Here is a 25131-nt window from a genome sequence, read left to right on the forward strand (position 1 = left end):
ATTTTTCATTAAAAGGGGTGTTTAGCTTTTTTGGCAAACATTTTTATGGGATCTCATTTTCTTTCAACAGATGTTAAAATTGAAGCTTCAATTGATGTTATTATGTAAAAGTTTGTTTTATATGATGACTAAAGAATATTTAAATTTATTATCAGATGGGATAGAGCCTTGAATTCTTTCAATGAAATTTGGGTCGGTTTCTCCGATCGGATGATTTAAATAAATATGTTAGTTGTAGTATTTTTCTTTGATTAAATACCTGTAAATATTGAGAATGAGATCCTAAACATGGTACTATTTATACTAACTTATTGTGCACTATCTTCCAGTCTGTTTTCATCCCATCACTATCTTCCAGCCTCTTTGTTCTGTTATGTTTCATACACATCAGATGATCATCCAGTTTCTTTCATACACATCACTTTCATCCAGTCTCTTTGTTCTGTTAATGTTTCGTACACCACACGATCACCACTTGTTTTATTGCATGTAATGTTAACTTGTCTGTTTATTGTTTGTAAACAGCTGTTTAGTTCATGTTGTGTAATTAAGGAAATGTTTATCAATTTTGAATTTACAGGTGTGAACCCATTGTTCCCGATTATGCGTTAAATTCCACTTATTGTCCCCGGAACATTAATTTACATGGACAAAAATTTGGCGCTACAGCTTACTCTTGTATCGAATTCCAACTTTCACTGCCCAATGTGACAAAATAAATTATAATACAACTAGCAGGATACCCGGCTTCGCTCGGGGGTCATAACCCCGAAACCGGAAGTGGTAGACTAACGCCACCTGGCCTTTTTTACTCCCCGGTCTGAGCTACCCCTATACCCCAAATTTCAGACTCGGGGCAGACCTAGTGTAGCCGCCAACCCCGAACAGACAAACGACAGTCGCAAATATATATATATATATATAATAGATAGATAAGTCATTTGTAATAAAATTCTTCAAAACAAGAGAATAATGAACAGGGATCAACCCTTTAACACTTCATACATCGATGTAAATAAATATTGACTACCCTAATTCCTTGAAAACAATTACAGAAATATGGTACATATTCCTCTATATTTGATCTTTTATACGTACATGTAGACAGGGTGTGTTCCTCTGGGCTATCATTTAGTTAGATAGCCAGTACTTAGTTAATAGATTATTATCATAATTTCTTAGTTGTAAGTCTTCTGAAAGGAAAAACACTATAATTATTGTAATAATCATCTGTACTTATATCGCTTTTTTTTCTTTTTTTTTTGAACAGGCGTCTACCATGTACAGTTACTGATGTTTTTAATTTTGCTTGGACCATGTTTGTACAAGTTAAAGGTACAGAAAAAGCAATTTTATTACTACCGTACCATTAACTACTAGTACAAATGAAAAATGTGAAATTTTGGTGGTTATGTTTTTAAATAAAATTTAAAGGTGCATTATATAAGAGCTAAATTTATTAACATAACGAGCCTATAATTAACTCTCTAGAACATCGGATGGCAGAGATTTAAACGTATTGAAACACAGTAACCATTTAATGATTTAATTTAAAAATGGTGAATCAAGACTTAGTCTCGATTAACAAGTCTTGTTCCTACGATAATGAACAATCTATACAACATCTTGTCAAAACTTCAGTGAAAACTTCACTCAGAAAAAAGTAGTTGGCGGGCAAACACATATTTCATTTAGAAGGTGTTTTATCTTTGTAGGTAATTTCCCGGCAATCAGTGATGATCTTGTGAATTCATATCACTTGCTTCTCTGCTGTATTGATTGGTTCTTTGCTAATGCCTTATTAGGAGGTAGAAAAGATCTCCTTAATCCGGAATTCTCAGGTAAGTGTGAAACTGTGAAACGCAATAAAATCTTAACGGCTTGATGTGTCATTTGTATTTTCACAAAAATATCAAATTTCTCACAATCAAAATACCAACACTAGATAATCTCCCGGTTTGGATTGAATCAGATTGAGGCATCTTGTTTGCTTGAGTAGATCATTGACATTTTAGTTAAACATAACTTTGTAAATGCTGATTTGGGAAGGGGCACAACTCTTACTTGATTTGATGAAATTTACTGGATAATCAACCACATAAAAAGATTTTAAAAAAAAAACGATTTAAATAGGCACTTTTTAGCAAATGTTGACAACAGACCCAGACCCATATGTTGAAGACTTTGGGGATCTGGGTGACCAAGACTACCCCCATATTAGTTAACTCTCTTACTGCTTACTGGACCACCACGACTCCCTGTTGTCAATAGACTTCATTTAAACAAATTGTTGTATTAACAGGTTTACCAGAAGGCTATGAAAGTCGTGAGTGGAAACCACCTGCTGAAGCTCCGTGTATTATTAAACTTCTCTGCGATAAACATGATGGACTCGGTCTAGAAGCGAAAACTATCAAAGAACATTGGTGGAAACCCCACATTAAACGACTGTTCGAAAGAAAGGTTTGTATAAAATATAGAATGCTTCGAGTCTCATGATGATTTTAGTTTTACCTGACAAAATAGAGTGATGCGAGAAGGTTGCAAAAAAAATCCAGGCACTTAGAAAACGATGATTGCAAAAAAAGATAGATTGATTCAAGCAGCAGGCCCAATGATGATGATTTAAGTAGTATCCGACAAACTGTCAGGCCTTATTGAATTGAACTAGTGTCAAATTGCAACGGCAAAGGGATCTTTTATGTGCATGCCCATATATACACAGGAACTTAGTTTTTTTGTCCCATCTGTCCTGCACCACTGACAGGGCGAAACCATGCAGAAAATCACAATGAACTTTCTCAAAGACCACAACGGGATCAAGGTCTGACAAAATGACAGACACCAGAGCAATTGTGCCTGATAAAAACCTGAATTTGTACCTGGCAATGTCCAGAGGGTTTGGATTGTTAACGCTTGCACGTATCATAAGGTTTGTCATTCAGTCAACTGGCTTGGTTTCGATTTCCCGGTTGTACGTGACAAGGAGTACGATCGCTTGTCCAACCTCATGGGTTTTCTCCGGTTTCCTCTCATCGCTAAAGACCCCTACGCACAAGCTAATTATTAAAATACCGTTGAACCATGTGTTAGTCCCTAAATGATCTAGTTTGTGTCAAGTGGACTTAACCCCCTCTCTCTCTCTCTCTCTCTCTCTCTCTCTCTCTCTCTCTGTTTTTTCCAGACCCATCCAGAACATTACAAATCAAATCTAGAAATTTGTGGGAATATCTGAATCTTGTAAACATTCTAGAAGATAACTACTAAATGTGTGTTAGATTTTACAAAAAGAAATGATTGGTACAAATCAGTAAAAGATCAGTTGGCAATGCGTTAAACCACTCAATTCACACGGCCAGTTTCCTAAACATTAGAAATGAAATGGGGTTTAACGTCCTACTGTTCTGCTTCGAATCCTAAACATGAGAGAAAGTAGCACTACCTAATCCTATTAATTCAATCTCCTGTTTTTAATTACAGAGCTTGAAAGGAAAAATAGATACATTATCTGCTGTGTTGGAAGTGGGGAATTTTGAATTTAACAGGTAAATTTATTACAGTAATTATTTTGTGATGATTCTGTTTCATTTTATCATATTTGATGTCAAAACGTGTAGAAATTGGTATGGCGATATTTGTTTTAGGCATGTCGCCTAGCTATAATTTATGATACGAAAATTTGGTTGAGAGCTGATTGTGGGTTCCCCTTTAATATTGAGGTTCCTGGCCGCAGCCTAGTACCCCCCCACCCACATCTAACCCAGCTTGAACGCTTAATTCTGTCTTTGCAAAATTCCTACAGCACTGTTTGTGCCATGGGATTTTATAACCAATTATCGACACGCGTTTATGTAATGTTAGGATGCAGGTTATTGTTTTACCCATGTTCTTGAAGCTACGACCGTGTTTCTAGACTGGTCTGCAATTCCCAAACCTATAGCTATGTTATCTCCCTTTTACCCAGACGATAGTCTAATCAGGGGTTGTGACACGAACGCAGATCAAACATGACCTCCACGGAAACCTTGTCATTCAACCAATCCTTGAACTTGGCAACTCGATTAACACAAGTAGACATTTTAGCTGGAAAGTGCGAGACTTGGTATTTGTGATGGTCAAGGAAACTGATAGGCTCCCCAGCTGGCTCAGTATCCAAGCCTTCTTTTGAAGATTGGTTTTATCATCAATACAAACTGGGAGTCTAACAAGAAAATAGTTAACTATTGAACAAAAAAACGCTTGGGTGGGAAAGGAGCTCTAACGAAATTAACTGGTGATTTTAAGCGTTTGTTGAAAATCATTTCTATGTTTGTTGTTTCAGTAAATCTGTAAATAATGCGTACGAGGAGTATGTATTGAGTGTGGGTGATTTTGATGAGAGAATATTTCTAGGAGACGATGCGGAAGAAGAGATTGGTACACCAGGAAAACCTGGAACCACTCTAGCTGAACAAATGCAGGCTAAACGAACCTTAAAACAACATGTTGATGAGGTGATTTATAATACACTTTCATAAACTATTTTATCTCGCATGGTGGTCATTTTCATAAACTATTTTATGCCGTGGCTGTCACTTTCGTAAACTATTTTATGTCATGGCAGTCACTTTCATAAACTATTTTATCTCTCGTGGCAGTCATTTCAATAAACTATTTTATGCTGTGGTTGTCATTTTCATAAACTAATTAGCTGCCATGGTTTCATAAACTATTTTATCTCTCATGGCAGTCACTTTTATAAACTATGTTATGTCAAAGTTGCCACTCTCATAAACTATTTCATGTTGGCCACTTCCATAAACTAATTTAAAAGCCATGGTTTAATAAACTAATTGATTGATCATGTTTTCATAAACTAATTTATCTGTTGTGCTTTGGTTATTTCTATTTGTAAAAGAAAATTTATTTTCTCAGATAAAAAAGTATTGTCGGGTGTTCATAGAAGCATGTCCTGCCTTATTCATGATACTCATCACTACTTTTATATTATTGGTGCAGAAATTTTGATTTGGAATTTCAGATCAGATCATGGATTAGATTATAATTTAATAAATATGTATGTTTATTTTTTTTTAGACAAAGACATTGGCACCATCCACACCCCTAACAGGTCGCCGTTATCTAAAAGAAAAGGACCTGAGTATTACACCCGTTTCCACAGCAACACAGAGTGTAGGACGACTACAAGCGTTATTATCAGGTCGTAAAACATGTCCGAGTGATAAACTTCTGGAATATTTTAGGTACTTTTTTCTTTTATTAACCAAATTCAAGTCGAATCGGAACAGTAGGACGTTTAACCCCATTTCATTTTGTTAACCCATTACCAAGTACGTACAAGCAGGGAATCAAAACCATGCCATTTGACTCAATGACAGATCTTATGATCAAACATACGTACATTAAACCACTAGATAACACAACCCACCATGTAAGTTTAGAGTACAATAATGAACACTTGTGTCATTTAATGACAGGAATTGTTATTACTAAAAGGCCTAGTTCACCAATCAGATTAACAGTGATAGCAAGTAGGCCGATGATCACATCAATAAATTTCAACTTGTTTGTCATATATTTACCCTGGGGTGGGGGTTGGATGGTTAGCTTGTGGACGCTGTATCATAAGGTCTGTCATTGAGTTAACATAGGGTCACCTGTCCAACCTTGTTGGTTTTCTCCACGTCCTCCGTTTTCCTCCCACTGCTAAAGACCCCTGCACGCAAGCAAATTATTGAAATAAAATATGTTAGTCCCGAAATGACCTAATTTGTATCGAGCGGACCTTTAACTCTCTGTCTCTCTCTCTACCCTGCAATCAATGAACTGTTGTATGTTTTCCCTCCTCACATTTAAGTAGATAAATGTTATGGTTAGTTAGTACTTTGGGTTGGACAAAAAAAAAACGAGATCCCATGTACACATTGGCGAGCACGTAAAAAAAAACATTGACAGTTGTAATTTTAAAAAAGAATAGGCCGTAGTGCCGCTGTCCGGACAAAATTGTCTCAGAGCACACTACACGGTGTCGGCCCATCCTCATTAGGCCCTGTCGTCATTAGCCAAGTCGATGCCTAAATGTCTCCTGACATGAAATAGATTTGTATTAAATTTGATGAATTGTGTGTTTTTCAGTGAATGTAGCAGGAATCCTAAAGATGGAATCATCGCCAGGGTTAAAGAAATGGGTGAGACTTTCTGTACCCATTATTGTCAGGTAAGAGATTATGTACACAACAACCAATCAGTTAAGTTAATCTTTAGGTGGTATTGAGAAACACTTTAAACAGAACACAATTTTTATGGGAAATCATTTACTGGTTTTATTTGAAAAGTACAATGATAACGATAAGAGGATACTTTTTGAACCGTCATGCTTTTCTTATAAAACCAGTGATTGATTTCCCATAAAAATTGTGTTGTGTTTAATGTAACATTTTTTTTGTTAGCTTCACGTCGCTGGCATAGTGAAGGGCTTGTTGTCTAACAACTTCGCTTTAGATCCAAATCTTGTTTGTGACAAAGGAATAGGGTTGAATGCCCAATATCGTGTTTTTTTTCTGCATGCCAAGCACTGGCATCGAATTTCGGCTATCACTGAGCCATCACTGCTTCCAATTTAGAATGTTAAAGTAATATATTGAATTTAAAATGTTGTGGACTGGCAAAAGAAACAAGTTTGAATCTGATGTGGTCCCCTTCAGTGTTCATCAAGAAATGATCTTGTTAGTATCAACATATTAAAACTAAACAGAAGTGGACTTGGCCTTGTTCAGTCCAACGCCATGATTGGAAAGGAAAAAAAAGGTGACATATATTTGTTTCAAAATAAATCAAATTCATCTTCGCATCCACTGAAAGATATAATCTGAGGAGAAAAATGGTGTATGGGTTGGGTGTGGGAAAGGTGAATCAAGATAGTTTCATTTTCTCGTCATGTCACATATACTTCACCACAATGGGAGCCCAATAAAACCAGTTGGTTCGAGGGCACAGGGCTACCCAGTCCGCCCAGAGACTAAATTCAATAAATTTATTTCAATTGTTTGTTTCAGCCGTCCAATGATCATCCCGGTACCCATATAGATTTTGCTCGTCGTAGATTACAGCTCGGTGAGAGTTTATATTATAAAACTCTAGAGAACATTATTGAAGGAGAGAGAAAGAGACTAGCAGAAAGAGATCTTTCAGTAAGTTCCATACAGTTTCAATAAAGTTCTAAAAATATTATGACATGAAGGAGGCACGTCTCTAACTCAATATCATCCACAGTCTTCAACAATTACAAGCACGACTTATTGGTCAGATTAAATCAAAAATGATGTTGTTATCGTCCTGTGAAAAAATGGACTTCTGATATCCAATATTTAAGACAAAAATAAATTTTTTTAAATTGGCATACGTATCGCGTACCAGAATGCATTCGAGCGCTATTTCTAATGTAGCTACCTGATGAACTAGGCTAAACATATACCACAGGAGAATTATACAGATGCAGACTGGAATAACCAGACGCCAAGGACTGTCATTCACTTTGTACTCTTTGCGTATTTCGCCGAACATAGCTGATTAGAAATTACGGTAAAACAGATACGATTGATTGTAAATCGGTTAATATACATTCATATTACATTTTTATATCCATTGTGACCCACTTGTGTCCATTTCTAGGTGCCAAAGAATAGAGATTTAGCTCCTTTAAAGTTATTTAAGAGCCATTGCACATTTTGTCTCTTATACCAAATGATTAAAGGTGCATTATGTAAGAGCTAAATCTGCCTATTGCAGATCTCTTTTATTTTAGCTTCAAATGTAGTATAGATTGTTGATTTATGACAAGTCCATAACCAATTCCCTAGACCATCGGATGACCGTGGTATTGACTGGATTAAAACACAATCACCATTCAATTATTTAACATGACTATTATTGAAATTGATATTTTTCAGAGTTTATTAGAACAAGATATATTACATCGTTCTTTGTTAGCCTGCTGTTTAGAAATTGTTATATTTTCATACAACTCACAAAGGTATGTATATTGATCTTAATGAATATGAAATGAAATGGAATTTAACGTCCTACTGTTCTGCTCCGGCTGGGCTCATGAAAACAGGCATACGCCATACAGTGTGTGCTATGATGGAAATTTTGCCAGGACAGCAGCACTACGACTTACTCCTATATCGAATTCCAATTGCCAGGGGATCTTTTACGTACACAGCAATGTGTACGTGAGACCACAGGTTCTTCTTCCCATCCTAACAACTATACATTCCTTTCCAGCCCCCCTGTCGTCCACCACTGACAAGGGGGAACCATGCTGGAAAATCCTGATGAATGTTCTCGGCCAATGCCGGGATCGAACTCGCGACCTCCAGGTTAGTGAGCCAACATCTTACTCACTCAACCACAGTGACTCCCCTTACTAAATAAATAACATTATAAATACAATAGTGATAATAATATAGCGATATAACATGAAGAGTGCTTGATGTTGTAGTTATCATGGTGCACCATTCAGCATGCATGGTTTATCGTAATTTACTGCAGGACATGCAGGATGTTTCACTTATCGTAGTGTATAGCAATGGGGTTAAGATTTTGTAACAGTGCCACAGTGGGGTTTAGTAGCTGCCACTGGAATTCAGTGAGGGTAGATGAGAATGTTGAGAGTATATCAGGTAAATCAAGACTACTATATGTTACGATGTATGTTTTCAGGTCTTTCCCATGGATTGTAAATATGTTTGATTTAAGCCCATACCATTTCTATAAAGTCATTGAGATTATCATACGAGCTGAAGAAGGCCTATCACGAGATGTTGTAAAACATTTAAATCATGTAAGTTCTTAATCCTTATAAGACATATAGAAATAGATTTCACTAAAAATAAAACACACTTATATGGATATACTACTTCTGAATTTATTAACATGCTACGTTTCGATACACATACAGATATCGTTTTCAAGCAGATATCGTTTGCTTGAAAACGATATCTGTATGTGTATCGAAACGTAGCATGTTAATAAATTCAGAAGTAGTATATCCATATAAGTGTGTTTTATTTTTAATGTAAGTTCTTGTTTATCGTAGTGAAGAAAAAAATGAAATGGGGATTTAACGCCCTAATGTTCCACTCTGACTGATCTAATGATATGAAATGAAATGGGGTTTAAAACCCTGCTATTTTGCTCCGACTGGTCCCATACAGTGTGCTATGAGTTAAATTTGGCCTGGACAGTGGCTCTACAGCCTACTCTTATATTGAATTCAAACTGCCAAGGGATCTTTGACATGCACTCCAATGTGTACATGGACGGGACCTTGGTTTTTCGTCCATCTGAACAACTAAACAGCTGTCCTTGTCAGGCCCTCCATCCTGCACCACTGACAAGGGGAAACCACGCCAGGAAATCGCGAACTTTCTCGGCCAACACTGTTATCGTTTATGCACAATTGTGAATTATCAAGTAGATGGTGTTGTTTGCTACTCTTATGCACAATTCGACTTACGAAGACTGGCATTCTCCATACAGTGATCTGTGAGGGACATGACGAGGTGATACGATGTGGGAACAAACTGATGGTAGGGGAGATAAGCAGGGCTGTTTCTGACAGTACCAGGACAGTGGCACTGCAGCCTACTCTTTCAAATTACAATTGTGAATATCAATATATACAGGAGATCTTAGTTTGTCGTCCCATCCGAACAAATGGACACTGGTCCTTGCTAGACTCTCCATTCTGCACCATTTACTAGGGGAATGCAGATGTTCAGACATGAATAAATATTTACATATTTATGGAAAATTTTGATATGTTAATTTATTTTTCCGTAGATTGAAGAAACGATTCTCGAATCGCTGGCATGGAGGAGTGAGTCTCCGTTATGGGATGCCATCAGAGAACAAGAATCAGGAGTACCTACTTGTGAAGAAGTAAGTCATAGATACAAACGTGGACATAGGGCATCTGTCACAAACTTTGTCAGACATAAAACCCTCAACATAATGATACATTATTCAAGAACTAAATCAGCCTATCACAAATCTTTCTTTAGGCATTACATGTTATATAAATTATTAATTAGACATTCATTAACTTATCCAGACCATAATCAACTCTCAAAGTAATTGGATAGCTCCGATTTTAAATAGATTAGAATGGTTTGGCCATTTAATGATTTAATTTAAAAATGGAGAAGAGAGCCCAAGCCTTGAATATACCAGTACCGTGGTTACGATAATAAACAGTCAATGCACACATCTTGTCAAAACTACAAACAGTGATAACTTTGCTCAGAATAAAGTAATTTGAATGAAATTTTTAATATATTCATGTTGCATTATATATTTTGGTACTAATATAGCGAGAACAACCAGCTCTTTATCTAAATCTTACATAATGCCTCTTTTAGCTTCGTTTTTAGCAACATAGAAGTAAGAAATAGTTTGGAACAACTGTTTCTTATCCTAGTCATTTAATTCCCAGAAACTTTTCGTGATTGTCTACTCTTTGTTGGTAAAAATATAAACCCAGACATATTCTTGACGTGTACTTGATGTACTGTGTATGAATATGTCGACACCGAGAAGATAACCTGAGCGTATGAATATTTTATATTTGAACTATTTTAGGTGACGCCAGCTAATCATGTAGATCTAGGAAACTCGTCCAACAATTCACCTCTTCTACATCCACGTATTAAAACACTTACTGTTGAAGCTGGTAAACAAACATTATCGCCCGTCAGAGTTATCAAAAGTAAGTCATTAACAACATAATTAGGGAAAAATAATTACTGATTCATTTGGGCTAGGATTATACAAGTAATCTCTGTACCGTTTTCAATATGGTTTCCCCCTTTTCCAACAGGCTTGTCCCTTCTATTTAATGCAGGATGGACGGATTGGCAATAAACATTGTTTAGTCGTTCATATGGGACGCGTGTACACATTGGCGTAATCTTAAAAATAACCCATGTCTGGAAAAAAATTGAAAATCATGCAAAACTGACATGGTAATCAAGCTGCAATATCCAGAGGAACTTTCTCGGCCAGTATCGAACCCAGCGCCTTACTCACTGAGCCATCTGCTATAATTTTACATCAGATGATTAATAAAATCAGGAAACCAAAATCTTTCTAATGAACATTTTGCATGTTTCTTTTTTAGCTTCAGATCCATTATTGTCCCCTACAGGCCCCACGATATCCGATCGTTTCAGCTCTCCACAGCCTGGAACTGCCAGACGACAACTGTTTACGGCTAAATCAGAATCGACCACACAGACTCCTACACAGACAATACTTCAAAAACAACTGGCTGCTGGAGCGTCGGAAACAGTGGTTATCCCGCAACAAGGAGAATCAATGATCGCTGTCATAGTGGACGGACGACAGGTCAGCTTTCATTCATTATATTAATGCTCTGCTTCTAGTTGGATTTTAGATATGTCGATCATTTATATTTATTTGAAGTAGATGTTTTCTTGTTACAACTGATAAAGGGCTTCTGATAGTATCATCAATTTTAGGTTCAAGGTGGAGGACAACAGCCTCACTGTTAGCTTGTAAATTACTTAATGAGTGCTTGTTAATTACTTAATGAGTGCCATCCATTTAAGTTTCAAAGCACCATCACTGTTGGCTTGTTAATTAATGAATGAGTGTCAACTATTTAAGGTTCAAGCACCGTCACTGTTGGCTTGTTAATTGATGAATGAGTGTCGTCTATTTAATTTAGGTCCAAGACTAGAGATTGCAGCCTTTGACTTTTCAGTTTAAGGCCCATCCCACTGTTGACTTTTAGCTCAACACTGTCAAACGGTATCCATCACTGATGACTTGTTTTATTTAACGTATAATTAATATTTCAGGTTTTGATACCACTTCAGTCCATTATACAAGCTCGAGTCATGTCCACACCAGAAAAGTCACCAGCTAAACATTTTAAACCAAAGAAAACTGGTTCACTAGCTTTATTCTTCAGAAAGGTAATAAAACAATATCTCTCTCTCTTTCTTTCTCTCTCTCTCTCTCTCTCTCTCTCTCTCTGAGAGTTAATGTTTACATACTATTCGAATAAATTATTTTTCACATGCAATTCATCAGGCCTTGAGATATGAATATGTTCGCCATATTATATTTCCAGTTTGATTACTCTATCCTTTTGAAAAAGATAAATGTGCAATTAGTTAATATGTCATCTGTTTATTTTGGGATTTCGGCAGGGGACATCAGCCTCATGGTGGGCTTGTTCATATGCTATTGAGATATGTAAGTCATTATTCAGTTACATTTGAATAAGTCATTATACAAATTATAGATGTATCTCAGGTTTATTGATTTGGACACAAGTGTTGATATTTTGCTATGATCCCTTACAGATGATGATCAACTGATCTTTAACTTTAACCTCCTACTTTTGTAGTAATAATCTTGTATTTATCTATAGGTGTATCATCTAGCTAGTGTAAGATTAAGAGATTTATGTGATCATCTGAGTATGGATGGTGATGATTTACGACGTAAAATGTGGACATGTTTTGAACGAACGATGATGAAACACATCGAACTGATGAAAGACAGACATCTTGATCAAATCATTATGTGTGCTGTTTATGTAATTGCTAAGGTAGGATTTTTTTTATTTTGTCATTTGGGTATACCTACTAACTTTCAATTACATCTATGGTATAGAATGAATGAAATGGTATGATCGGGCACATCAGCTCCAACTGGGCTGTATTGCACCAAAAATATGATGCTTTATACGATGGGGGGTTGGATGGCCGATTGGTTAGCGCGTGTGCATTGTATCATAGGGTCTGTCATTGAGTCAACTGGCATAGTTTCGATTTCCCGGTTGTATGTGACATTGAGTAGGGTCGCTTGTCCAACCTTGTGTGTTTTCTCCGGGTCAGCCAGTTTCCTCCCACTGCTACGTGCAAGTGAATTATTGAAATAAAATTGAACCATGTGTTAGTCTCGAAATGACCTAGTTTGTGTCAGGTAAGCATTAAACCCCATCTCTCTCTCTCTCTCTCTCTCTCTCTCTCTCTCTCTCCCTCTCTCTCCCTCTCTGACTTTAGACAGACAGGCTAAATGATATCAAAGTCTAGTGTTCTGAAATATTGATCAGGTTGGGCAAATAAATTATGGAAGGTCTGGCAGTGTTTTGGTAATGCTTTGATCTTGTATCCTTATGATGCTGGCATGACAGTGTTCACATTCTGGTTGAGGCTTTAATGCTAGGTTCTCACTATCACGATTCATCGCTGAGTAGTCGTGGTGATCCTATCAGGTCTTGTCATATATTAAAGTCAGTCGTAGCAATTGCGTTGATCATATCGAACCGTATCCGAACGTATCTGCACATACCAGATCATGGTCTCAATAGGGACAATCGTATCGTAACACATCGCACGACAGTGGGAACCTAGCAAAAGCTATGTCAGAAAGGATGGGTTAGATAAAAATTGTTATGGAATATTAAGTTTTGCAATTAGAATTTGCATATTTTTTTTCTGAGGCATATTTTTTCTAAATGGATTGGCCAAGAGTTAATTATATTACAAGAATTATATCATTACATAATTAAACTACAAGGACTTTCTTATAAGGATCGTGCAGGAGTATAAGGTTGAAAGAGATCTTGGTGCAGTAATATGTGTGTGAGGGCTAAGACAGTTACAGAATTAGAATATTTGTGTAAGGACTGATGATAAATATATTAATTTATTTGTGTATATTTGTAGGTAACTGGTAAACCAGTAACTTTCCAGAATATCATGAAGTGCTATCGATATCAACCTCAATCACATAGTCATGTAAGTTATACATTTATCATAGATTGTAGCCCAAAATGGAAATTTCTTGAATTCTGATTGGTCGAAAAGTGGCGTCGAATGAGTATAACAGTCCTCTAAATTTCCTGGGCGACTCACTGCGAATGAATATTTTCTGGGTGCTAGACTCTGTTTGCAGTGGCCAAAAATTCTACACCTCAAAACTTTATTCTTGGAAATCTTCATGAATTTTTTCTTGTATGTCATCAACAATGAAATTCAACCATTGACTTATTGAAACACTCACCTGAAACACATAAAAAACAAAGTTAGTGAGTGTATTTGAAGCATAATAAGTAAATTTAATTTCAAGGCTGGTCTGACAATAACGGTTGCTATGGTCATTCTATCATAATCAGACTGGTCAAAATCGAAGATTTTCAACAAGTGAATAAAAATACTACAATTTATTGAACTCCGTATGGATCGTAATATATTTTTAAAAATATACAAGTCGGGCTGATACTGATATGAATAGGACAGAGACTGATTTTCATACATAGGCCATGTTTTTTTCCGAAGAAAAAGAATCACATTCACAGCGTCGAAATGACAACGTAAACAAGCATAGCAACCACATGCGTACGCTACACAGCATATATCTACACGGTCACACAAGTGTATGGACATTTATCAAACACGATATGCAATTTGTTTCGAACCTAGTCACTGCTGGAGTTCAAAATCATTTAAAAAGTACATAAAATACACTTACGATTTCTGTTTCGATCTTTAAAATTATCGCAGAGTGACCTCCCTTTCCAAACAGACACAATTAACCAGTCGCTTAGTGAACCAAATAGAATGGAAATGAGTGTTATTTTATTACGTCACGGATATTTTCATTACGTCAAAATTGTTTTCCTTGGTATTTACGTCATTAAAACCAAAAAACGACTGTCAACTATCGCGAAATATTTTGGGCTACAATATCGATAAACACCTCCTGTTTAGAATTTATCGGACTGTTATTGTCCATTTGATACCGCTTAAATTTTTCATTAGATTTAAGCGGTATCAAATGGACAATAACAGTCCTCTAAATTCTAAACAGTCAAGATAAATCATTTCAAGAGGAACTTTGTTTGGCCGAATGGTTTAATGCATGTGCATTGGGTGATAAGGTTGATCATTGAGTCAAGTGGCATGATTTCGATTCCCTGCTTGTACGCGCAAGCAAATTATTAAAATAAAATTGAATCATGCGTTAGTTCTGAAATGAGTTTGTGTCGAGTGGACATTAAACCCCATTTCTCTCTCTCAATCTTGGGTATATGTTGAATTGCCTGACAACCAATATTTAATGTACTATATATTATATCATAGATTTATAGAAATGTGTTATTAAGTGTGTTATATTGCCTGGCAACCTATATTTAATACTGTGATATATTTTGTAGTAGTGTGTTATTAAGTGTGTTGTATTGCCTGGCAACCTATATTTATTACTGTGATTTATATTGTAGATTTATAGAAGTGTGTTATTAAGTGGACGAAGACGTCATACGTCTGGATCCAGTGAAGGAAGTAAAAGTGCTGCAAGTGGGACGTCCTCGCCCGTTAATACAGAAAAAGAGGATAAAAGTAAGAAAAATTTCTGACATTTCACTATAGTTGGACAGCGCAATGTGAGGGCCTCCACCAATCTAGCTCCAGATTTACTTGTATCCCCGTGGTTGTACGTGTGCCATGTCGTCATCAGATTCCAGTCACAGACTTTATCGGTCGCACTGCGCCGCCCTGTACGTCTCGATGACGAGTGATCTTATGTGCACTTTAGATCATAAGGTCTGTAAATAGTTATGTCCACACTTGTCTGTGACAAAACCTGTAGTTGAAGTTGTTTCAATGGGATGTGCACGGTAAAGAACCCACGCACAACAGTTGGAATTGGATATAAGTAGACAGTATCACATCTCTTGGCAAGATTTCACTGATACTCGTAGCTCATTGTATAGGGTATACCTGTGTTCATTAGCCTAGTTTGTGGAGACAAGTAGGATGTTAAACCCCATTTCATTTCATTTATTATATACACATGTATTTCAGAGAGAGATGTTGGTAATATTAGATCTTCAAGTACCCTTCCAATCCCTCAACCTAACAGTCAGCCCCCAACTCCAACTAAATTAATCGGGGCTGCTGCTACGTTTGATTTTGGTGAAGAACGAGGAGATCTTATACAATTTTATAATATGGTAAGAAACTAGAAATAGATGTGTGATGGCCTTGGACCGTCGGATGTGGTCTGAGGGATCAGTTATCAACCCCAATTGGAAAAGAAATTGACATATATACAGGGCTGCTGACAACCAGTATCTCAGCGCAATTTGCGATACATATTTTGTCCGTTGCTAATCAAACATTAAAATCTAACATTTTTGATTTGCAGTAAATGCGAATCATTAATATGCCTGTCATTTTGGATATTGACACAAAGATTTATCCACATTTCTCAACACTTGCAACGTGTATAAAATATCAAATAAATTTTATAAACAAAACGGAATTCTCTGTGTGACATTTTCTTCTCGAACTACCCAGACTCAATTCATTATACTATATAATACAGGGACATAACTCTATGAATCAGGACTATTAAACCGGAAATATGGAATCAAGTAGTACCACTCACGTTGCGAGACATGTCAATTTCGAGTAATTATATCAGTATTCAATTTGAAAAAAAATAAATTCAGTGTATCCTCCACGTATTGTAAATAAAATATAAAAAATAAATACGTGTAAACGTATTGTAAAATAAGAAATCAAAGTAAGAATTCCCGTAAACTATTATTGTTTATATCGCGTGCGTCTAGTTAATCGAGATTATTCATAAAATACCGCTTGCTTCCGATTGAACAAATATAATAACAGACGATAAAAAGCAGACGAAATTGTTTTCTAAGAAATAAGAAGCCACTGCCAAGAATTGGCTTCAGACATAAGGCCTAACCAAAAGTCTACATTCATTCAGAAATGTTCACAGCTACCTGTAGAAGTGCTAAAATTCTAAAAAATCTTAAGAATGAAATCTAATCATTTGTTATCAATTAAAATTAAAATAATCTTGTTATTTAGGTGTTTTATGTTGAAACTGAAAAACTGCTAATAAATTTTTAAATTTGTTAATCAAATTTGGCAAAATTGGACTTGTTGATTAGCAGTGCTGCTAATCATCTGTGAAAAATTACCGACAGCCCTGCATATATACCTTTTTCTAAATTAAAAAACTCATCTCAGCATCCACTAAATCCGAAGAGAAATGTGATCTATGATTGGGGTGCTAGTTTCGTTTTCTCATGTCACATTATTCACCTCAATGGGGGCCCTAGTCAGCCCCTATTCAAAGAAAGTCATAGTTGGTTGAAACCAACTACTTGGTTGTGATCTTACTATGGCAAAACAAAAGGCAACTATTCACTCAGATCGTGCGAAAAACTACCTATTCAGTGGTGTGTATGTAAAAAAAAACTTTTGACAAGAGAGTATGGCAAGAAAAAGGTCACTATTCATTGTCCCCCGCCTTTCGAAGAAAGCAGGGGACTATTAAAATGGGTTCGTCTGTCTGTCTGTCCGTCTGTCTGTCTGTCTGTCCGTCTGTCTGTCCGTCACACTTTTTGGGACACAATAACTCTCTTCCTAATTGAGCTAGAATGTTCAAACTTGGTGTATGTGTTTATTAGGTCAATGCCTTGATGGAGTTCGAAGATGAGCATTTTCCGCTTAGGGTAAGCAGAGATAAGCAATTTGATTGGTTGATGCTTTGGGACACGATAACTTTTAATTGAGCTACAATGTTCAAACTTGGTGTATGTGTTTATTAGGTCAATGCCTTGATGGAGTTCGAAGATGAGCATTTTCCCCTTAGGGTAAGCAGAGATAAGCAATTTGATTGGTTGATACTTTGGGGCACGATAACTCTCTTCCTAATTGAGCTAGAATGTTCAAACTTGGTGTATGTGTTGATTAGGTCAATGCCTTGATGGAGTTCGAAGATGAGCATTTTCCGCTTAGGGTAAGCAGAGATAAGCAATTTGATTGGTAGATGCTTTGGGACACGATAACTTTAGTTCTAATTAAGTGAGATTGATGAAACTTGGTGTATAGTTTCATTACAGTAATACCTTGACTAAGTTTGATAATGAGCATTTTCTGCTCAGGGTAAGCAGAGCGATACGCAATTTGATTGGTCGAGACTTTGGAAAACAATAACTCTCCTACTTTGATTGTTAGACTATAAGTAAAGATATACTGTTTGATTGTTCAATACTTTGTAAAAGATAATTTGTGATAAATTTATATGTGTCCTCTAATTATTTTCCTATTTCGGCGGGGGACATCAGCCTCACTGTTGGCTTGTTTAAATTGTACAAAACAGAGGTCTACATGACTACTTGCTAGCGTGTATGTGAAAGAATCTTTGACAACAGTTTGAATTCGATAAAAGAAAAGTTGCCAATCTTCATTAGGGGTACAGTTTCCCTCGTTGAAGAGAGCATTGGGTGGCCAATCTTCATTAGGGGCAAAGTTTCCCTCGTTGGAGTGGCTAAATATGCAAAGAATTCCTATGTGTTGAATATTGTAATGATAAACTCCATTTCTTTCTTTCTTTCTCACCAGGTTTTTGTAGACAAATTACGAGAGTTTGCTTTACAGTTTTCACAGACTCAGAGTAACGTAAGTTAGAATGTTTTAATCAATTATTACAGGCTACAATCAGGACAGCCATTGTTGTCCGTCAATTACTCAAACCTTTTGGGAAAATAAACAGTTGTAAACCCAACACACTCGGTATCTAATCTAGAGAGACCATATTAAACTATGCAGCTGTTGAAACCAAATATATTTTGATGATTCTCAACAAACTGAACAATTTGCCAACAATGTTTTGAAACTAAACATTGAATACAGAAACTCCTGTTAAAACAGCACAACTAAATGATACCCATGTTGCAGTGGCACCTCCTTAGTGACAGTTGTAGTGTCGTTATTTCCTGTATTTGTCTGGTGAACTCAAAAATGCGCATGGGTATAAACCGCTCGACCACCCAAACCCCCAGCAGTAGTTCTAGGTGACGCTGGCTTGTGTCGACTGTAGCCAGTAGGTCATCTGTACTGCATGCCGAATGCTGACAAACTTTTAGTTCACCAGGCCTTTACATAATATGAACGGAATTGATACTCCCCTTAGAGATCCAACTTCCACAATATTATTGTTTGCAAGGAATTAAACATCCCACAGATGGCAACCACAGATCTAGGCTGGGTACCATAGCACATGTAAAGGATCCCATAGCTGTCAAAATTTCAACAAAAATTGATAAATTGAATTTAAGACTCCCTTTTTTTTTCTCAGTTATGTTATTTTAACTCCCAGTTATGTCATCATGTTGTCGGTTCAGATTAATTTTGTGGAGTCATGGTTACTCATTGAGTAAGACAGTGGCTCTCTAACCTGGAGGTTCGGTGTTCGATCCTGGTGTTGACTGAAAAAGTTAAGCGGGATGTTCCACCTTGTCAGTAGTGCCAGAGAAAATGTATACCCATGCCAATGGTTAAGAAAAACTGAGGCCCATGTATACATTATCATGCACTTAAGAGTAGGCTGTAGTGCGGCTGTCCAGACAAAATTTCCTTTATGCCTGTCATCATTAGCTCACATGGAGCAGAGCTGTAGGACGTTAAACCCAATTTCATTTCATTTTTGTCTATTTCAGAAACAGCCCTGCTTATCTCCCCTACCATCAGTTCGTTCCCACATCGTATCACCTCGTCGTGTTACAACAAGTTGTCCAGTGTACATATCCCCTCATAAAGCTCAGAATAGAGTCGACTCACCTAAGGGCATGTCGTTCTGTATCAATAAAAGTCCAGCTAATGTAAGTATATTATTTACTCTTTATACACTCCAGGGTTGGGTGGATGGTTAAATGTGTGTGCGTTAGATCATAAGGCCTGTTGTAAGTGCTGTGGTTTCGATTTCCCAGCTGTCCAACCTTGTGGGTTTCCTCCGGGTACTAACACTGTGATCTGGGTATCATAACAACCCAATTGATTATTGATGTTTAATGACTAATTTTTGAACAGTGGTCAAGAAATTAAATACTTGTAAATTAGACACTCATAAGCAAAATTAATCAGTCAGATTTAAACTGGACAAAAGTACAAATTAGAAGATTTGGGGGAGGGGGAGATATTAAATGATTTTTACAAATTTTTAAATAAAGATTTGATATTAAATGAATGTGAAAGAAATTAGTGCTAAATACACAAGATTAAATGATAACCGAGTTACAGTGAAAGGGGATGCTCGATTGTCAGTTTGGATAAAAAATTGCAATTGAATAACCCAGAATTCAGTCATGTCACAGTTTTTTCAGTCCAGACAACTGAGGTGGTGTGAGTGACAATCAAGTGAAATGGGGGATTTGGGACCTTAAAGCATGCACCGGCTGAACAAGAAAATATCCCAACCAACCATGACAGGTGAAAGTTATATATTCGTTGTGATTAATTACGTCACGATTCTATTTCAGGACCTCCGTGCCATTAATAATATGATAAAAATGGGAGAAAAGAAAATAACTGGAAAGAGATTATTGGAGGTGGATCGCGATGACGATTCACTCGATAGTCCGTCGAAACGAATCTGTCAGGGTAATTTTCTACGAAGATTACAAAATGTCAACATGGATCGGAAAGAGGCTAATGGACTCACAAGTTAGAATGCTGATCGAGATGGACGCGAGAGTTTATTGACATCTGATATCAACCAGTGGAATCCTGTGTTACAAAGTTGATTGTCATGTGATATCATCCAATGAACACTTGAGTTAAAAAGATGATTGACATCAGATGTCATCCAGGAAACTTGAGAGTTGATTGACATTTGATATCATTCAGTGGACTCGCGAGCTCGAAAAAAAATTTGATTAACATTTATTATCATCCATTGAAATTGTCCGATTTATTCTCTATATGTGTGTTTGTCATCTGATGGACTTTCTTACCAGCGTAAAACAGATGTTTCGATGAATCGACTAGTTTATTTATTTTATAAAGTGTATTTTATTTGGAGTCTTTAAGTCCCACCAATCAATGAGTCCAGTTAAATTTGAAGTCGTGGATGGACTTCCAAATATGGTAATTGTTAATATCTCATGTTTAAAGGAACTCAGAAAAAAATGAATGGTTGGTTTTATTTTAAGTTCCACCAATCATTGAATCTGTTAGTGTTGAAGTCCTGTATGGACTTCCAAATATGGTAATTGTTTACATGTATATTTCACGGAACTCAGAAAAAATGAAATTGCTAGTTTTATTGAGACTGAACTTGCTAGGTGTATAGAATCGTCAAACTGTTTTATAAGTATACGTATGGGCACAATAAACTAAGGGGTCATTGAATTTAAAAAAATGAACAATTGTAATTCTTTAACGTGTTATTATAAGCCAGGAAATGTTTAAAACCTTTATTTAACATATTACATGCTAGGAAATAGGGGTACCTGTCAGACATATTGGTCAGGTACGTCCAAAATCGTTATTCCTCAGGCCAGTATTATCGATTAGGTATATTCCGGAGCTTTATTCACAAATACTTCAACTAAAATATTTGAGGAATTCATTTCTTTCATTGGTTGATATACATGTGCAGATAGCCAAAATTTGTACTAGGATTTTATCTCTCAACCAATGAAAAAGCTTCCTTGTGAATTACTCCCCAGGTGTGTAATATTGGTCAGGTATATCAACACCTGTATTATTGAACAGGTATATCAATATTTGGAGTATTATTTCAATTTAAGGTCCTATAAAAAAAAATATTCTCATATTCAGAAAATCTTGCACCATGAAAAAATGCAGCATGATCTGGGGTTTGTTTTTTTTTTGGAAAGAATTGTCTAAGAACCAGAATATTACTTTTGTATGGAATAAATAAAATCCTGAATCAAGTAGACCTATATGTAGAAAGGACTTACTTGAATCGAAAAAAGACCAAAATATATTATTTGTTTGAACTGAGACAAAGAGTGAAATGAAGATGAAAAAATACTAATTCAAATGGCAATAATTTCAGTCAGGATGAATGGATTTGAGTATTTTTTTAACAAAACATTTTTATATATTACATCAATTTGTGTTTTGAGTTGATTTTTAGTAGACTCTTAATTTTTTTTTTTATTGTGATGTACTGCTCCTTTAATGCTAACATGATTGAAACAATCTTTAGTAACCTGTGTACATTATGTTCCAAATACATTAGAAGTTGGGTTGGTCTTGTGGTCTAATTCATATTCTTTTAGATTATAACATCGGTCATGTAACTCGCATGCGCTGAAGTAACCTTGCTACTGAAATTCGAATACAAGTAAAAAGCAAACAATAGGAATAACCGCGCCGTCTCCCATGTACAAATGGAGTTTAATGTCCACTCAACACAAACTAGGTCATTTCAGGTCTAAAATTGTTCAATTTTGTTTCAATTATTCGTAGTGGGAGGAATCCGGAGATGCTGGATAGGCGACCCTATGCCTTGTCACGTACAAATGAGGAATCTAAACCACATGATGACATCACTTGTCTCAGTGATAGACCTTATGATCTAAAGTGCAAGCCTTAGACCAATCAACAACTTAACTCCCCTGATCGTCATAGTGTAAAGATTGGAATTTAATAATAGCATAATGTACAGTGTATTTTAGATCAACTTTTAAAGGGCACTGGTTAGTTTTCTACACCATATTTTTTTTACAGATATTTTAAACGTGTTCGTAAGTTGATCGAACCTGTTTACTTTTTTTTTATAATGCAACAAATGGTCTTAACTGGGCATTTTCTGTTCTTTTTTTGTATATTCTACAAAACATTTCATAAATTTTTAATAGATTTTGAATGCACCCCTTGGCTAGTTAAAAAGGACACAACATGTTGTATTTGGGTGATGTGGTTAGATTTGATGTGTGTATTTTACAAGATAAATACCTTTCAACATGTCTGGGTGTGACCAACACGTTAAATGCCTGCATGTCGGCAGTTGTTTGGATGCAAGTTTCAATCGAATGTTTGTATTTGATTTGGTATCGGAGTGGCCAAGACATCAAACATGTTAACGTCATCTGTGGTTTGAATACAAGTCTCGATAGAATGCTTGTATTTGGAAACAAGTTAGTTTGACTGAGAAATGCATATATTTAAGTGGCCCCAGCTCCGATGTTAAAATGTAACTATCAACAACAATCAGATCCAATGAAATGTGAAGATGGCTAGTGCACTTTTATTATTTTGTATAAGAATCATTTTATTTGCTAGATTTTTTTATCGATTATCATAAATTTTTGTATTTATTATTAGTCTTTTATGTATATTAACCAAGTGGAATTGTTGTAAGAAAGTGGTTATAAATGGTGCATGCTTGCCGATTTTGTGTTTACATATATATTTGAAAATAGTTTTATGTTGTCATGGAAACATTTTAAGGAGGTGTTATCACTCTAAGCAAGAAAATAAATGTAATAACACCTTGAATTCACCAAGTTATCGAAAAATCTAAGTACTGGCCTAATTTTAGTAACACATATTTTTTTTTAAAAAGTTTGATTGAACTCCCTGAAAACCGCAAAAAAGTTTCGACTCGTGACTTAAAACGTTTGTATTTCTACCATTTTGTATGGATCTTTATAGTCGAATCATGGCAAAGCAAAATTACCAGCCAGCACTAATCCCTCTTATCCACTGAAAGGTTGAAGAAGCTGAAAATTATAAACAATGTTTTTGGACTCCTCTAATTGTCAAATTATCTTTAAGACTCTCCCAATTATCAAAGAAATTCTAGACTCACTGTATTATCTGAAATATATTTAGACTCAAAATCAATTTAATAAAATATTATGAAAAATATATTTTGACTCGCCTTTACTCACCCAATCATCAAAAACAATTTGTACATTTCAAAATATCTTCAAACTCTCAAATTATCACAAATCAATAATAACGGATGTACTGTTTAAAAAAAAAATTAAAATGTCTTGGGAGGGGGAGGTGGGGACACCAGGATTGAATCCCGGACCTCCTGCATTGTGAACTAGTACCTTAACCACTGAGCCACTGTGGCTAGAAAACGATGTAAAATTAAACAATTTACTGTTAAATATGCTACTCTTGTCTAGTTTATCAGTCTGTATAAAATATGACATAGTTTATGTATAAAGAAAAAGAGCATGGTTAAACTTAATGTCCATCAAAACAATCAACTAAAGAAAAAATAACCCTATGTTAGTCTCATAATGACCATTGTATTGTGTGGACGAGACGTTTAACCCCACTCCTATCTTATCTATTACACATAAAAACTATCATTTTAGCTGTGTTTCTCATCTTTTAAGATTAAATACTTTGAAAGTCTAATTTTTTTACCATGTAGATTCTTTGAAAGTCTTAATTTTTTTACATGTAAATTGTTTAGTAATTGAACTGGAATACACAGATCACCATTTTATAGAATACAAGCAATGATTAGAGAAGCTTAGTTGAAACCCCGCTCAGTAACAAACAGTAGTTGTATTCCATAGAATGGTGGCCTGTCCATGTAAATTGTCTGACAGTGAAATTCTCAAGTCGGTCAAATTTCACTGTCATTCCGTCAAGACTGGTGATTATGTTGGAATTAAAAGCCCTGATTGTGACTGTATCAGATCCGTATCCAATAAAATCGTATTATTCTTGGACATTCTAATTCTGAGTCGGCCAATTTTCATGAGAGTCATGCTTACTGTGTGCCATCCATATTGAATAAAACCATAATATGTAAATTGTCAGACAGGAAAGTTCTCCGGTCGGTCAGTTTTTACTGTCATTATGTCTGGTGAATGCAACTGAATTGAGATCCTTGTGATTGTATTAAATCCATATTGAATAAAATCAAATATATTGTGTACATATCTACAGGGACATAGACATACGTAAATAGTGCAAACTAAAAAAAACCCTGTAAAAATAAAAAAATTAATATAATAAAAACTGAAAAAAGAATAATAAAAATGTATAAATGGAGAAGCAGTTTTTGATGTTTATTAACCACGTTGAATTATCACCCCCGAATATGGAGCAGGACGCTCTACAGACTAAAGTTATTATCTGTTTGACTCTAAATTTATACGCAATACGAAAAGATTTCCGATAATTACTGTCAGAGTTATGGACCTTGATCACTTTGAAAATCTTGTGGCTGCTCTTGTACCAAAATTCAAAGAAATGAGGTTTTACGTCCTAC

General features: G+C 35.8%; 1 protein-coding gene across 2 annotated transcripts in view; it reads left to right on the top strand.

Moving 5' to 3' along the window:
- LOC126816145 (retinoblastoma-like protein 2) overlaps positions 1-24914 on the top strand; it is a 28446-nt gene extending 3532 nt beyond the window's left edge. Inside the window, exons 4-24 of one of the 2 annotated variants that reach the window (XM_050542371.2) lie at positions 1271-1335; positions 1716-1841; positions 2303-2463; positions 3481-3545; positions 4322-4493; positions 5077-5243; positions 6136-6217; positions 7056-7190; positions 7950-8032; positions 8725-8845; positions 9847-9945; positions 10645-10771; positions 11183-11409; positions 11886-12002; positions 12464-12643; positions 13767-13838; positions 15323-15440; positions 15906-16054; positions 18480-18536; positions 19577-19738; positions 20396-24914. In XM_050542371.2, the coding sequence (XP_050398328.1) occupies positions 1271-1335; positions 1716-1841; positions 2303-2463; positions 3481-3545; positions 4322-4493; positions 5077-5243; positions 6136-6217; positions 7056-7190; positions 7950-8032; positions 8725-8845; positions 9847-9945; positions 10645-10771; positions 11183-11409; positions 11886-12002; positions 12464-12643; positions 13767-13838; positions 15323-15440; positions 15906-16054; positions 18480-18536; positions 19577-19738; positions 20396-20584 (2674 nt within the window). In that variant the 3' untranslated portion in view covers positions 20585-24914. Of the gene's footprint in view, positions 1-1270; positions 1336-1715; positions 1842-2302; positions 2464-3480; positions 3546-4321; positions 4494-5076; positions 5244-6135; positions 6218-7055; positions 7191-7949; positions 8033-8724; positions 8846-9846; positions 9946-10644; positions 10772-11182; positions 11410-11885; positions 12003-12463; positions 12644-13766; positions 13839-15322; positions 15441-15905; positions 16055-18479; positions 18537-19576; positions 19739-20395 lie in introns of those variants that run through there. The other variant, XM_056099675.1, reaches the window with a different exon arrangement.
- The last annotated feature ends 217 nt before the right edge of the window (positions 24915-25131 follow it).

This window comes from Patella vulgata, chromosome 3 (genome assembly GCF_932274485.2).
Source record: "Patella vulgata chromosome 3, xgPatVulg1.2, whole genome shotgun sequence".
NCBI lineage: Eukaryota > Metazoa > Mollusca > Gastropoda > Patellidae > Patella > Patella vulgata.